Source organism: Varroa destructor, unplaced genomic scaffold (assembly GCF_002443255.2).
Source record: "Varroa destructor unplaced genomic scaffold, Vdes_3.0 BEIS01000007.1, whole genome shotgun sequence".
Lineage (NCBI taxonomy): Eukaryota > Metazoa > Arthropoda > Arachnida > Mesostigmata > Varroidae > Varroa > Varroa destructor.
The window spans coordinates 18,024,882-18,037,015 of NW_019211460.1; the positions used below are offsets into that span (position 1 = coordinate 18,024,882).

The following is a 12,134-nucleotide window of genomic DNA, read 5'->3' on the forward strand; positions in this document are numbered from 1 at the left end:
TGAGAAAACAAAGAAAAGCATAAACTACTTCGTATCATAGATGGAACTCATAAACAAGCTATCTATTTATTAAGCTAATACTGTATATGTAGCATGGAAGTACGTGAAGGTTTAGATTTTTCCTAAAGGCAAACCTTTGTTATAGAATAAAAAAAAAGGAACACAAGAAGAGTCAAAGGCTAACTGGCCCAAAAGTGGTTTCGTTTTTAATCCTGAATCTGCTCGATTTTGTCTCATAATATATACTGCTGACCAATCGAAAAGCCGTATAATTTTATAGATGGTAGGGAAAAAAAATGTCTGACTCCTGAAAGCTCCTTGCATCCTGTGTTCGTACAGTACAATTTCATTGATAGACAGCTGCTATCAGCAAAATTTTCAGTCATTGTCCCTGGCATTGACAGCATTTCCACCAAATGCGGAACTCTAAGCCAAAGTAAGCTTTTTTTTTGTATAATAGTTCCAAAAGGTATTGATTGACTAATAGTTTTAGATACGCTTAAAGAAGAGCAGTGTACTTTCTTTTGATTTACGTAAAGTTTTACTGATTAGTGAACTGCTGCTGAAACTATTATATCTTTCAGATATAATTAAGACACACCAATAACACAAAGTCAATGTAAAGTAAACATTTGGTAGGTGTAAATAACAGCCCATAGATAGCAAACAAATGTGTTTTTATTATTATTATTACTACTACTACTACATTACGTCATACGTACAAAACGTGATGTTTATCTTTTGCTCGCACGCCAGTAATTACGTTTTTCTATGATTAATGTTGGCGGCTCTAAACAAAGATGATTGATTGCGTGAAGCTTCTTCGACACTTCTTGGCGAGCGAAGATTTCACGAGTGTTATGATCGCGGCGCAGCAGAAAATGATGGATGAAGGATGCCTGATAGTGATAATAATTAAATCGATTAATTTTCTGTGAAAAACAACCCATTTCGTGTGCCTATGGCACATCTCGATGCTCTGCATTGAGCTTCAACCAAGGTCATCTTATAGTTAGTTCTGCGATACTCATGAAAAGTGCCAACTATATGGTACGCAATTTCTAGCCGTCTGATTCAAACCTACAGAAAGCGTACGATTTCTCAACTGTGAATGATCGTTTAGAGTAGTATGAAGTTGTATAGTGCATTGATTCAAATAAACTTGTCGCGTTCCTGAATTAATTTTCGGGTTTGTTTATTTCAAGTTGAGAAGACTTTGAAGAGATAACCAAGCAATCGGTGGCATGCACCAGAAAAAATGACCATTTCACTAATAGTTAATCATAATGATTATGTTGCCAGTTGGGTTCATTCGACTGTAGTGTGGAAATCTTAGCGGGTTAACGGACGGCCCAAAAGTGACTGCCGCTTGCGCCAAACTTTTGGCAGTTTCTTACACTGCCCAGGCCATTTCCTGAAAATAACATAGATCCCATTCCACAACTAAAGGTATTAGTTAGCTACTGGATTTGTCTTACTCACTCATTAAGCATTTGTAGGTACATGGTAAACAACACCGTTCTCGATTGGTAGGGATGTGTGTGTCATCGATAAAAATGTATCCTAAGCAGCTGCGGTAATCTTGGACCTATCAAGCCGTTGCGTCATAGTTAAACGGTAAATGTAACGTTGGCTGAAAGTCAATACGTACGCCACGTCACATACAGAATACTGCTTAGCTTTCACTGAAATTTGTCTCAGACGTACATGGATTACGTCAATCCGTTTACAAACGTCTAATAAATGTTCTGAACTGGGAGACATTATTATAGGTATGTATGGAATTACACAGCTGAAATTTCTCTAAGAAAATCAGCTTCATTGGCAGTTAAATCTCTTTCTTACTTTCCTGCATTCATCAGAATTTCACATGCGTCCATTTTCTATTCTGTGCTTCATTCGTTTATTGAAACAGTTATAAATCATAGATTTGTTTGAATTAAACATCACACATTGTTCAGCATGGCATATTTTACTCACCACCGCCATATATATATATATATATACTGGATCACTTATTGGGGCGCCTTAACTATATATAGAGTGCGCCCAATGCTCTCGTCTTTCTAACAATGTCTGGTTATTCGACAGGGAAAATAATAATAGTTCAAAAATATTCGAAACGCAACAGATCCAAGCAGTAAAAGACGGACATGTGATCATTGTTGTAAATATTTATCAACGGCAGAAGTGGCAGAAGCGACAATACTTCGTATAGGCGAAGACAAAGCCTCGTCGCGTCAGCGTCAGGCAAACGCTGTCCATCGAACTACAGTTGATCCAACAACAGATAACCGTCCCTGTTATTGTAGCCCAAACCAACTTCTCGGATCTAGATAGCCGCTACATCTGCGCTGCCGGAGCACTATATCGCCGGGTTGTAATAGAACCCATTGTATAGACATAATTGTGGCAGCGATATTAATGGCTGGCGGTACCGCGAATCGACCATAAAGCACTGAAGATTTTATTGTGATGTTTTTTTAGCTAGCTCATCGACTGTCAACCTACGGAGGTAAATTCTCTACTATTTTAGTACGAGACCTTTTACGCCCTGAAGAGTCGGTTTATGCTGTGCGCGTATCGAATCATACTTCGGTACCGTGAGCAAAACTGTTCTCATCACACTTCAAAATGTTAGCGGGATTCGATTAGCAGGACGGACGCTCTGAGCGACAGAATCAATAAAAACGAAAAGTCTGATTATACTATGATAATCGTATCGGAGGTCCATTAAGAAAACGGCTGTATAGAAACTATTTAGTCTATAGATTTTGATCGATTTGTACGATTTTTCTAGAATTTATTTACATGTCAATATTCTATGCCAACAGAGAATTCCTGTCAAAGATCGGCCATTATAAATGTCAACACAGAGTAATTTGTTGTATTTGGAGTCTCTACATAAACGCGGCCAACTAAATAATTAGTTACTTAAAGAATCTACCGCACATCCAACTACAAGCAATGGAACTGGGATATGCGTTTTTTTTTTCTTATATGTGAGCCTTGTCTACCAGCTTCCTCACACCATACGCCTTAGCCTAAATCCAGATAAGAGGTAACGGAACGTTTCGTTTTAATAGCATCATGAACTAAGCAAAATGGCCTAGATGTCTCAGCCGAACCAGCAAAACAATCGGTTTCCATAAATAATAATATATGCTATGGATAATGGACTATAGACGTGTCTACGTGAAAGAGCATATGTCGAGAGACATGCGGCTGGTTATGAGTAGTCAGTGGCAGCAGTTGTTCTTTAAGTTACTGTTCTTTAGTCGAACAACAACAGCAAGGACAAGACGCCTATACAGGTAAGAGGTCGGCAGAGAACGGCCGCCGCCAGGTGCACGCCACGTGACGTGACAGATAGATAACGCGCGAATACTGCAACCTACATACAAGTCATGCCTGAGGCTACGAATCCATGCAGCAATGCACATATATACATGCATATGTATATGTACATCTATCGAGTTTTCCATGGATAGTCTGTGCCAAATGGCGAACAGACAGACAACCATAACATGAACGTCAGCTCAAACCGATACGCGTAACAGGCTATTACTCCTACTGCTAATAGAGTTTGCGGGTAACGGACAAACGGACAAAGCCACAGGACGTTAACTCATGGAGACAAAGCAAAAACTAACATCGAATGAAGCTTAGGCCTTGGGCAGTCTTCGAACGAAGGCGAACACAGAAGAAAGTGTCTTTTCGATTCATTGATTTTGTGCTTGATCCTGTCAAAATGGTCAGCAGGGCGGCTGCAGGAACGGCATACTTCAAGCGAACAGCTCTCGTTGTCGTTGTGGTCACGCTGGCGGTGGCATCTCCCGTGTGTTATGGTGAGTTCGGAAACCATTATTATGAGCGAACGAGCTTCCGTAAAGTGAAATTGCATTAGAAACATGTGTGGGTGGCTGAAAGCTGCTTAAAAGTACTCAGCGATTCGATAATACCGTTAAGCAATTAGATGTATGGCCAGGCTACATCTATAAAGATATTAAGTAAAAGGCGTGAGTTGAAAACGTTATGTAATATTCTTTAGATATTCTTTAAGAGCTATAGTTCTAGCCGACGTATTTGTAATTAACGTAATAGTACGAATCCGCTAATGAAGTCGAGCGTAACACTTGAAATATTGCGTATCGAATTGGCAATATAGCTGTTTGTAAAGTCATCGTTTGTGAAGTATAGCAAATATAAAAAAGGCTTATGCGGACCTGCGTAATGCTGTTCCAATCGTACTTAATAAGAAGATCCATGTTGTGTCGTATTTACTTATTGTGTTAAGTTGCGATCTTTCAGGTATACTGCAGCTGGCAATTCGAGATATTGTTATCAACACTGTTTGTATGTTTTTACTTATTCACCTTTGGTGGAGTTGTCAAAAACCTTGTAAGGAAACCCATAAATACCAATATTACATGTCACCCAGCTCAACGACACAATGTCCCAGTATCACCTAAGGTATATAGAATCATTTAAAACGGTCTGGGTCATATGGGTCACACGAGTTTTGTTGAGTTTATAAAATTAATCTGAGAGATTTGCCAGATGTCCTAGAGACGGTGCTGAAGGCAATGAGCGGCATTATATCTATTACAATTTTCTCCGCATCTGAAGCACTTAAATGTATCGGAACGCTTGTGGACACCTGGTTTCCTGCGCTGTCTATGGTGGCACTCATGCACGGCAAAGCAAATAACATGCCTGTTTAGCTCGTTCGGCCCTTTCCATTCGTTGTTTCAATCAATCAGTTGCCGCAAATTTTTGGTCACACCTTCTAAGATTCGACTTGAAGGGTTACGTTGCCGGAAGCTCAAAACGATGGTTTTCAGACAGCAGTGCCGAGTTGGTTTGGAAATAGGCGAGGAACTTCAGGATCACTATTCGTAGTTTCATTTTGAGAAAGGACGCTTTCACGCGATGCAATTATCTGAGGTTCTCTACCGTAAGATCTTTCCAAATAACACCTACTCCGTGAATTGCAATCGGAGCTATGAAATCCAACAAGCTGAAGAGTGGTGACGACGGGTCTGCGAACTGATCGCACTTGCGGCCAGCACCGGTTTCGTGCGTTCTTCGGTGACCTGCATAGCGAAATTTCTTCCGTTCGCAGAGAAGAGCAACCATAAGTACGGAATCCGGTTTACATAGCAACCTGGCGATGTACAAGGCATAAGTGGCCGCTGTTCTTTTCCCTTCTAAGCTTCATCACCTCCATCTTGATCAAATTACGGTCAGCTCCAAGTTTGCAACCAACACTTGGAACCTGTTCGACCCATATATCACTAAGTCTTTTGCACACAGGATGACTTCGACTAATTTACTCGGCCCGCCTGTTGGACCAGGGAGGTCCTTCACCAAGATGGAGAATAAGGATGGGCTTAAGTTGTCTTTCTGAGTAAAGCTTGTCGTCTGTGTGAAGAGCGGGGGTTCGGCCACTTCGTCGTTGACGGTTATTCTGTTCTCCAGTAGAATCCAGCACGTTCATAGTAACGCCCACCTCGACTAGCATGAACATAATCTTATCCAGAGACTGGTTTAAAGTCGACCAAAACCCCGTATAACGCACTGTGTAACGTGGCCAGTACTTTCTTGGCATCGGCTTCAAGGTTCTACACATCGTTTCTGTGGAGTGTTTTTGCCTGAATTCACATTGCTCCGTCCGAATGGCGTCTATGCTTTCTAGACAGATGTTCAGTTTCTTAGTCAGGAAGCTATAGAACAGCGTATAACAAACACTTCTTTTCACTAAGTTCCTCCATGATGACGGCGCGATTCGGTTGTTCTTTTCTTTAAGAATCAGTAACAGGGTAGTGTCTTTCCACTGAACTCGAAATGTACCAATGTGCAAAGAGTTTGTGAATTAAGCACGGTGCCAAAACGAAAGCGCATTCAAGACACTCACTGCAGACGATCTAAACCGGCGGCCTTCTTATTGCGTTGGCGCGTAAAACCTTGCATTAGTTCCCGCACTATGAAGTCTCGTTGAAGGATATGGCATTATATTGAGATTTCCTCTCTTTGTAGCAAATGTAGAACAAAAAGAAATCGCGGCCGAAAAGGGCAGCGCGCGTGGTACCGTATCTGTTGACCCAAACATCTATGAGAAGTGACTTTTGAGGATCCAGATGCTAACCGGGCAAGTCGCTGAACTGTCATGATGCATCAGCTACTTGTATGATTGACGTCCTGCATCGGCAATCAAATAGGCGTCCATCCGTTGAAGGTATTGTTATATCATATGATGCATACGTTTTTCGATAGATCACTTTAAAAACGAAGGCTAAAAGCTAGAACTCAGGCTGTGCCTCGGACATAAGACTGAAGACCATCTGGGCCTTTTGGACAAGGCTGCAAGTATAGTTAGGCGACAACCCATGCTCCGGGGAAGAGATGGGCTGTACTGATGGCCGGATGCCACGCGTAAGTTTCGACATTCATTGCATCAGGTACTGGTGCATTCTAAGAACTTGTTTACATCTGCGCTCACGATAGAGCTTGGTGTTTGACAGTCCGTGCAGATGCAGCTTGGACAGTAGGATCTATCTTCACTATTACGTGGGCACAAACGTTTGGGCCTTCTGACAGGGACTGAATTTCATCCTGAAAATTTACCCCATCCCTGGTTACGTTCGTTGCAAATACATTGATGATCGAACGTGTCCTATGAAAGTTGTGGGACTGATTTCTCAGCATCAGCAAAGTCTGCGAGCGTGTCTAGAACAGCCATAGTGCGGCTCAAGTTTGGCTGGTCAAGGTGGGCATTGAAATCTCTGGCAACGACCAGAGGAGGGACAGAATGGGAAGAAAGCGCCTCCAGCGCACTGACGAGTTTCTCCCCCAATATGTGCGCTGATGCCAAATCAGCCGGCCGAGCATTGGCTGCTACGAGATTTAGTCGAGGCCACGTAAAGCAATGACGTTACTGTGCACTAGGTACGACATCAGCCATCTTACAACTGCAGGGAATGGAAATTTGACAACTACTCAGGCAGCCTGGTCCGTTGCTTTCCATTGCAGAGTTGCGCACAGAATAGAAAGGCGGCAAGCTAAAGGGGCTAGTCACCCTAGTCTCCGTTGGCATAACGATGTTTATACTGTCCAGTGCTTCACGAAAAGAGGAGCGCTAGGGCTCTTCACAGTTCCACTATATAATTCTTAGGGTTCTTTTATGGCCTAGCCTTGTTGTAAGCTCTATGATCTACCCAGCGAACGGCTGCGATGATGTCGCGTACAGGAGTCAGTTTTCGTGTTGTCAATGCTGCCAAAATCTGCTTTACGAAGTACACGAGGGTTAGGATTGGTGGGACGAGCGGTTGGCCGTAGTCCAACCGTTCGGATTAGTGCTTGATGACTTGCCTTTTGAAGCTGACCTGGCCGCTGGAGCGTTCGATTGAGTCCGGTTGAACTGACTAGCTTTGCTGTTCAAGCCCTTTCGTATTGTTACCATCGACGGCTTAGGTGGACATCGTCTGGCATGTAACTTTCTCTTCTTATGCCTCAAGAGGCCTCATCCTTCTGGCAATGATGTAGGTAATCTTTCTTCATCTTTATAGCTGTACCATTTACTCTTGACGACTAGGAGTGAAGAATGGGAGAGCCGAAAACTTCTAATTTTCCTGGCTCGTTTTTTTCCGCAGTAATATAGCTTACCACTTTTGCAGTGCTGGCTGAAGAAGAGAGCGGAGAACACATGAACTTCCGATCCCAAGCACGACATGATTAATACCTCCGAAAAGCTGGCCACTTTGCTAATTTTCAAATTTGATGGTAACCAGCCTGTAAAAATGCCACAACTAATCCATCGGTTTCGTTAACTCCGTAATACTTCTCTGTTTTATATAAGTCACTGTCGATGATTGTTTTCAGCTCCGCACGAATAATTCATTGTTTTTCCTTAGCATTTCTCTCAGCCCGAGACCGACACAATCTTGCCGCCCATCACTGTTGATGTTCTTTGTAGCGGATAAGGGGTCAGCCGTCCGAAGGACTCTCAGAGATGTCTCACACTTCACGATCGATCATGGTCAATGCAGCCATATTTTCTTTTGTTTCGCTTTTAACTTTGACATTTGCTTTTCCAGATTATCGTTATCATATCAATATAAATGCAAACAAATGAACAATCTCTTGTCGTCATTTTCAAGTAACGTTCACGACTCGGTTCTAATAAAAAAGAAATCACTCTAAGTATAAAAAGCCGATTTCAAACCGCAGCGTCCATTTTGGAGTAACACAAATTAGCTAGCCTCATACCGGCATCGTGATATAATTACCTTAGACATGTTCTTCCAGACGGGACTCTTTAATAGAGCAATGATCAAGTTGCAATTACCCGTATTCATATATAAAGTATTACTTCCAGGGCAGTATCGCGAAGCGATCATATTGGCCTCTAACGCTGCGAGTGTCTTCAATGAACTTGTTTCTGAAGTTGTCAAAGAAGAAGTCGGAACGTTTATTCGAACGGCGTACAAGGACGGTTGTCTCGACGCCGGTTGCTGCATGGGATTTCAAACTCAGGTTCGAGACGAAACGCCAAAAGTGAGCCGGCTAAAATAAGATTAAAAAGCTAGTTACATTAGCTGACAACAGTTTTTATTCGTGTATGTAAAAGCGTACGCATCGAACTCAATATACATACTCTTTTGAAATTCACTTTGTGTCTTGTCCATTATTTTAGATTATGCCACTAAAGATAACTTATCTTCTAATGGCAGAACTTTTATCCCTAACTGGCGTTTCATTTAATTCACTACATAATAGGCTGTGTTTTCGACACGAAATATTCCAGGTACGTCACAACGTCGACTGTCCATCATGGGGATGGCTGAAATGGTCCTTTAATGGTCCCATGTTGGTATCCCATCGGCCGTTGTTTCATTCTTGCATGGACTGTCAATATGGTGAACCAGATTGCCTCATAACGACAGCCTCTTGTAAAGGAAAACATACGCAATTTTGGTAAGCGTGATTACATTATCCTATGCTAATGAGCGCAGTACAAGGGTATGTTTATGCTCTTGGCCTAATGTCTTTATTCTAACGATAGAACTATCGGTATATGGCAGTTGCTTTGTACTATTCTATTGCCATTGACGATAGCGTGTTTTTAAGGCTTTGCTAGTTTCTCTCTTGAAATACCTGTGGCACATTTTCGTGTTATTTTGCCATCTTTAATTTCGGGCAAACAATATGGAAAGGGAATAGAAACCTTTCGATCTTATACTTATCTCCTGATCAATGGCCTCACCGCAACTGCTGCCCACAACGAAAGACTTTTTCGGTAAAAGTGAGACATTCGGCTTGTCTACCATGCTAGTTCACAAAAGATTTTTTACAGTTATGATGCGACGCATACATAACGTTTATGACATAGGAAATTGAGTTGTTTTTTTCCACTTTTGTACTCCAGAAGTAGTGATAATAATGGCGGCGTTTAAGCACTGATAAATGCCGTTCCTTCCGCGTATCCTCTGAATCCACACAATATCATCTTCAGCAAACGTTTAGTACTTCTCCAGCCGTATATTAGGTTCCGTGCTTTCCACCTACAGAAGAGAAAATATAAATGATCGTATAAATGCCGTGTACTCCATCGCATTGTACTGACATACAGAATCATCGATCCTATGTTACGTGCACTAGCAACTAGTGAGCTATAGAAAACTCCGTTAATATAGTTAAAAGAGGCACAAAGGAAACGGCTGTATGTTAAATCCTCTATATATTAGATTTGGAAATGATCATTGATCTTGGATGATCGTTTTACGCTAACGCATACGTTACGAAGAGCTCTGGTAGATTGTCAGTCCAACAAACGTTGAAGGATTGAAAGCTCAAGAAAGTCGCAGCGTACAGAATTTCGAGATTCGAAATATCTCGTCAAATTTGATGCTTTTCCAGCTGCCAATGGTTAGCACCATATTAAGGTATAATATATGCTTACCAACACTACTTTTTTTTGCAGCCGTGGGCAAAATAGATGTGAAGTTGGGTTAATTAGGCGGGCAGAGTTTTTACATCTGTTAGTTATACAGTGAGAAGGTGGAATCTCCGCTTGCTGTTTCATTTGAACGACGCCGACGCCGTTAATTGAATCTAAACTTCAAAGAGTAGTGATCAGAGGGAGGGACTTTCACAGGGTTGGTCGACTTTAGTCTGATTTAGCATGCGCGCAAATAATGTTTATTCTGCGAACCTGAGCTGTTATCCGTGCCGATCATTTGCTCAGAGTCGGTAGCCGTGACAGGTAGTTTGATTTATAGATGTTGAGTAGATACACATAGGAATTAAGGAGTTCCAAATGCAAAGTTCGGTTGAACTTGAAAATAGTCCACTATTGAACTTACCAGGATTTCCCATCATCACAAACCACGACGAGGCATCTATTATTAATCCTTGTTTTAAAACGATATTTAATACTTTTCTTTTTCTAACTAAATAACAGCTATACGCTCTCATTTAGTTAAATTGTAAATTGATTTATTTCTTTGTGTACGGGGACATTTTGCTCGTGATGCAGCTGTTAGCTGGAAAAGTCACCCTTTACTGGGGTTACATGGAGATGGCTTCACCTCATGTGTTTCGTTTTCGTCACAGGTTTATGGATGCATCAAAACAAAAGAAAAACGCCCTCGGTGAGGCCCTGTTTACGATCGTCAACCCCATGTATCCTGATAGGTGTATTACTGTCGACACGGTAATCATATTTTATCATATAGTAATTATAATAATGAGCGTCAACGTCCTATTACTAAATTCAATTAATTAGTCAACGACGAGGTTACATTACAGAAATTATCCTTAGATACCGTGTTCTTGTTAACCGTCGATATCAGTTTTGCGGTTGTCCCTATAAAATTTCAGTATATCCAAGCTCAACAATGTCAATGATCAAGAGTTGTCTAAAAAGTACCAAACAACAAACTTGAAGTTATCGTATAATCCGCAAGCCCTTATCTTTAGGCTCTGGGGGTTTTAGGGGTAAAAGGAAGAATGAAAATAATAACATCTCTGGTAGTCTCTATATTAGCGAGCTATAATTATCTGTGCGTTAACATTTATACTATTATGAACTCATACGAGCTCCGTTAGTTAGAAGCATACTTAAAAATCGGAAATCAATTTTAATTTGAGAGTAACTGTAGAGCTCATTAATTGAACTTTGGTGAACTTACTCTTCACTATCTGCTGTTTGTTGGCAGTTTCTCATTTGCTTGCTATGGACTTAGTCAACTTTCACTTGCGTTATCTAGGTATCTTCAAGTTTACACCTGCGCCCATGCGAAGAGCCAACGGAAACGCAGCTGTTCTACGTGTCTCGCAACTGGATCACGGAAGTGAAGAGGCTTCGGAGAGACAGTGACCGATCATTGTAAACATCAGAGTTCATCAAATAAAGATGTGAAATTTCGAAAGCGAAGAAAATTGTAAAGAGTTTATCAGACAATGTAACGAGACTAACAACAAAATGGTAAAAAAACCTAGACTGTCAGTAGTAACAGGAAGGAGCATCCCCATCGAGGAATCGAGTAAGTAGACTAACTGGTACGTGTCAGGTCAGCCAACGATTTCTCAATTTAGATGTATTTGCCAAAACAGCTCTTTGAAGAAGATGCAATGCCTTTTACAATGCTCCGAGCAAAATGAGTGCTTTGCGATCTATAGCACACCTTAAGGAAATTATTTTTGACCAGCACCTTGTAAACTGTTTGTGCATAGTAGCTCTTTTTATTTATGAATATAAACTTAGATAACGCAATGGTGTCACCAGTCGCTTTGTTTGTACATGTTTATGATTATACCACCACGTAGAAAGAATAATAGACGAAAATAACCGAATTGTGAGACGGACCAGAAATAAATATAATTCCTACAAAATGTATCATCATGTGTGCTTGCGTTAGAGAATGTACGTAACGTCATTTAGCTCAGAGCTCTTCGATCAGGACTTTTCGAACGGCAAAGGCAAAATTACTATATAACATCTAAGGGTGAATTCATCGCATAGGTTATTTAGTCTAAGAATTAGCAAATATTTATTGAAAAGGAAAAATCCTTTTTTTTTTTACTGCAAAACAAAAAAAACTGTTCTATTTAGAATAATATATCCTCTTTTA

At 41.0% G+C, this 12,134-nt stretch overlaps 1 protein-coding gene across 1 annotated transcript; it reads left to right on the forward strand.

Annotated features, from left to right (window-relative positions):
- Positions 1-3,748: 3,748 nt before the first annotated feature.
- On the forward strand, positions 3,749-11,899 carry LOC111254192 (uncharacterized). The gene is made up of 7 exons (XM_086976287.1): positions 3,749-3,848; positions 4,312-4,356; positions 7,914-8,038; positions 8,378-8,556; positions 8,807-8,976; positions 10,615-10,714; positions 11,271-11,899. The coding sequence occupies exons 3-7, from the start codon at positions 7,963-7,965 to the stop codon at positions 11,391-11,393; spliced, it is 648 nt and encodes a 215-aa protein (XP_086832413.1). The 5' UTR covers positions 3,749-3,848; positions 4,312-4,356; positions 7,914-7,962; the 3' UTR covers positions 11,394-11,899.
- The last annotated feature ends 235 nt before the right edge of the window (positions 11,900-12,134 follow it).

What these genes read in the sequence shown, in the direction of transcription:
- LOC111254192 (XM_086976287.1), top strand. Translation starts at nt 7,963, where the DNA reads ATGTTCTTTGTAGCGGATAAGGGGTCAGCCGTCCGAAGGACTCTCAGA. An exon ending in ACACTTCACGATCGATCATG is followed by an intron (nt 8,039 to 8,377) that starts GTCAATGCAGCC and finishes TATTACTTCCAG; the next exon opens with GGCAGTATCGCGAAGCGATC. An exon ending in GGTGTATTACTGTCGACACG is followed by an intron (nt 10,715 to 11,270) that starts GTAATCATATTT and finishes TGCGTTATCTAG; the next exon opens with GTATCTTCAAGTTTACACCT.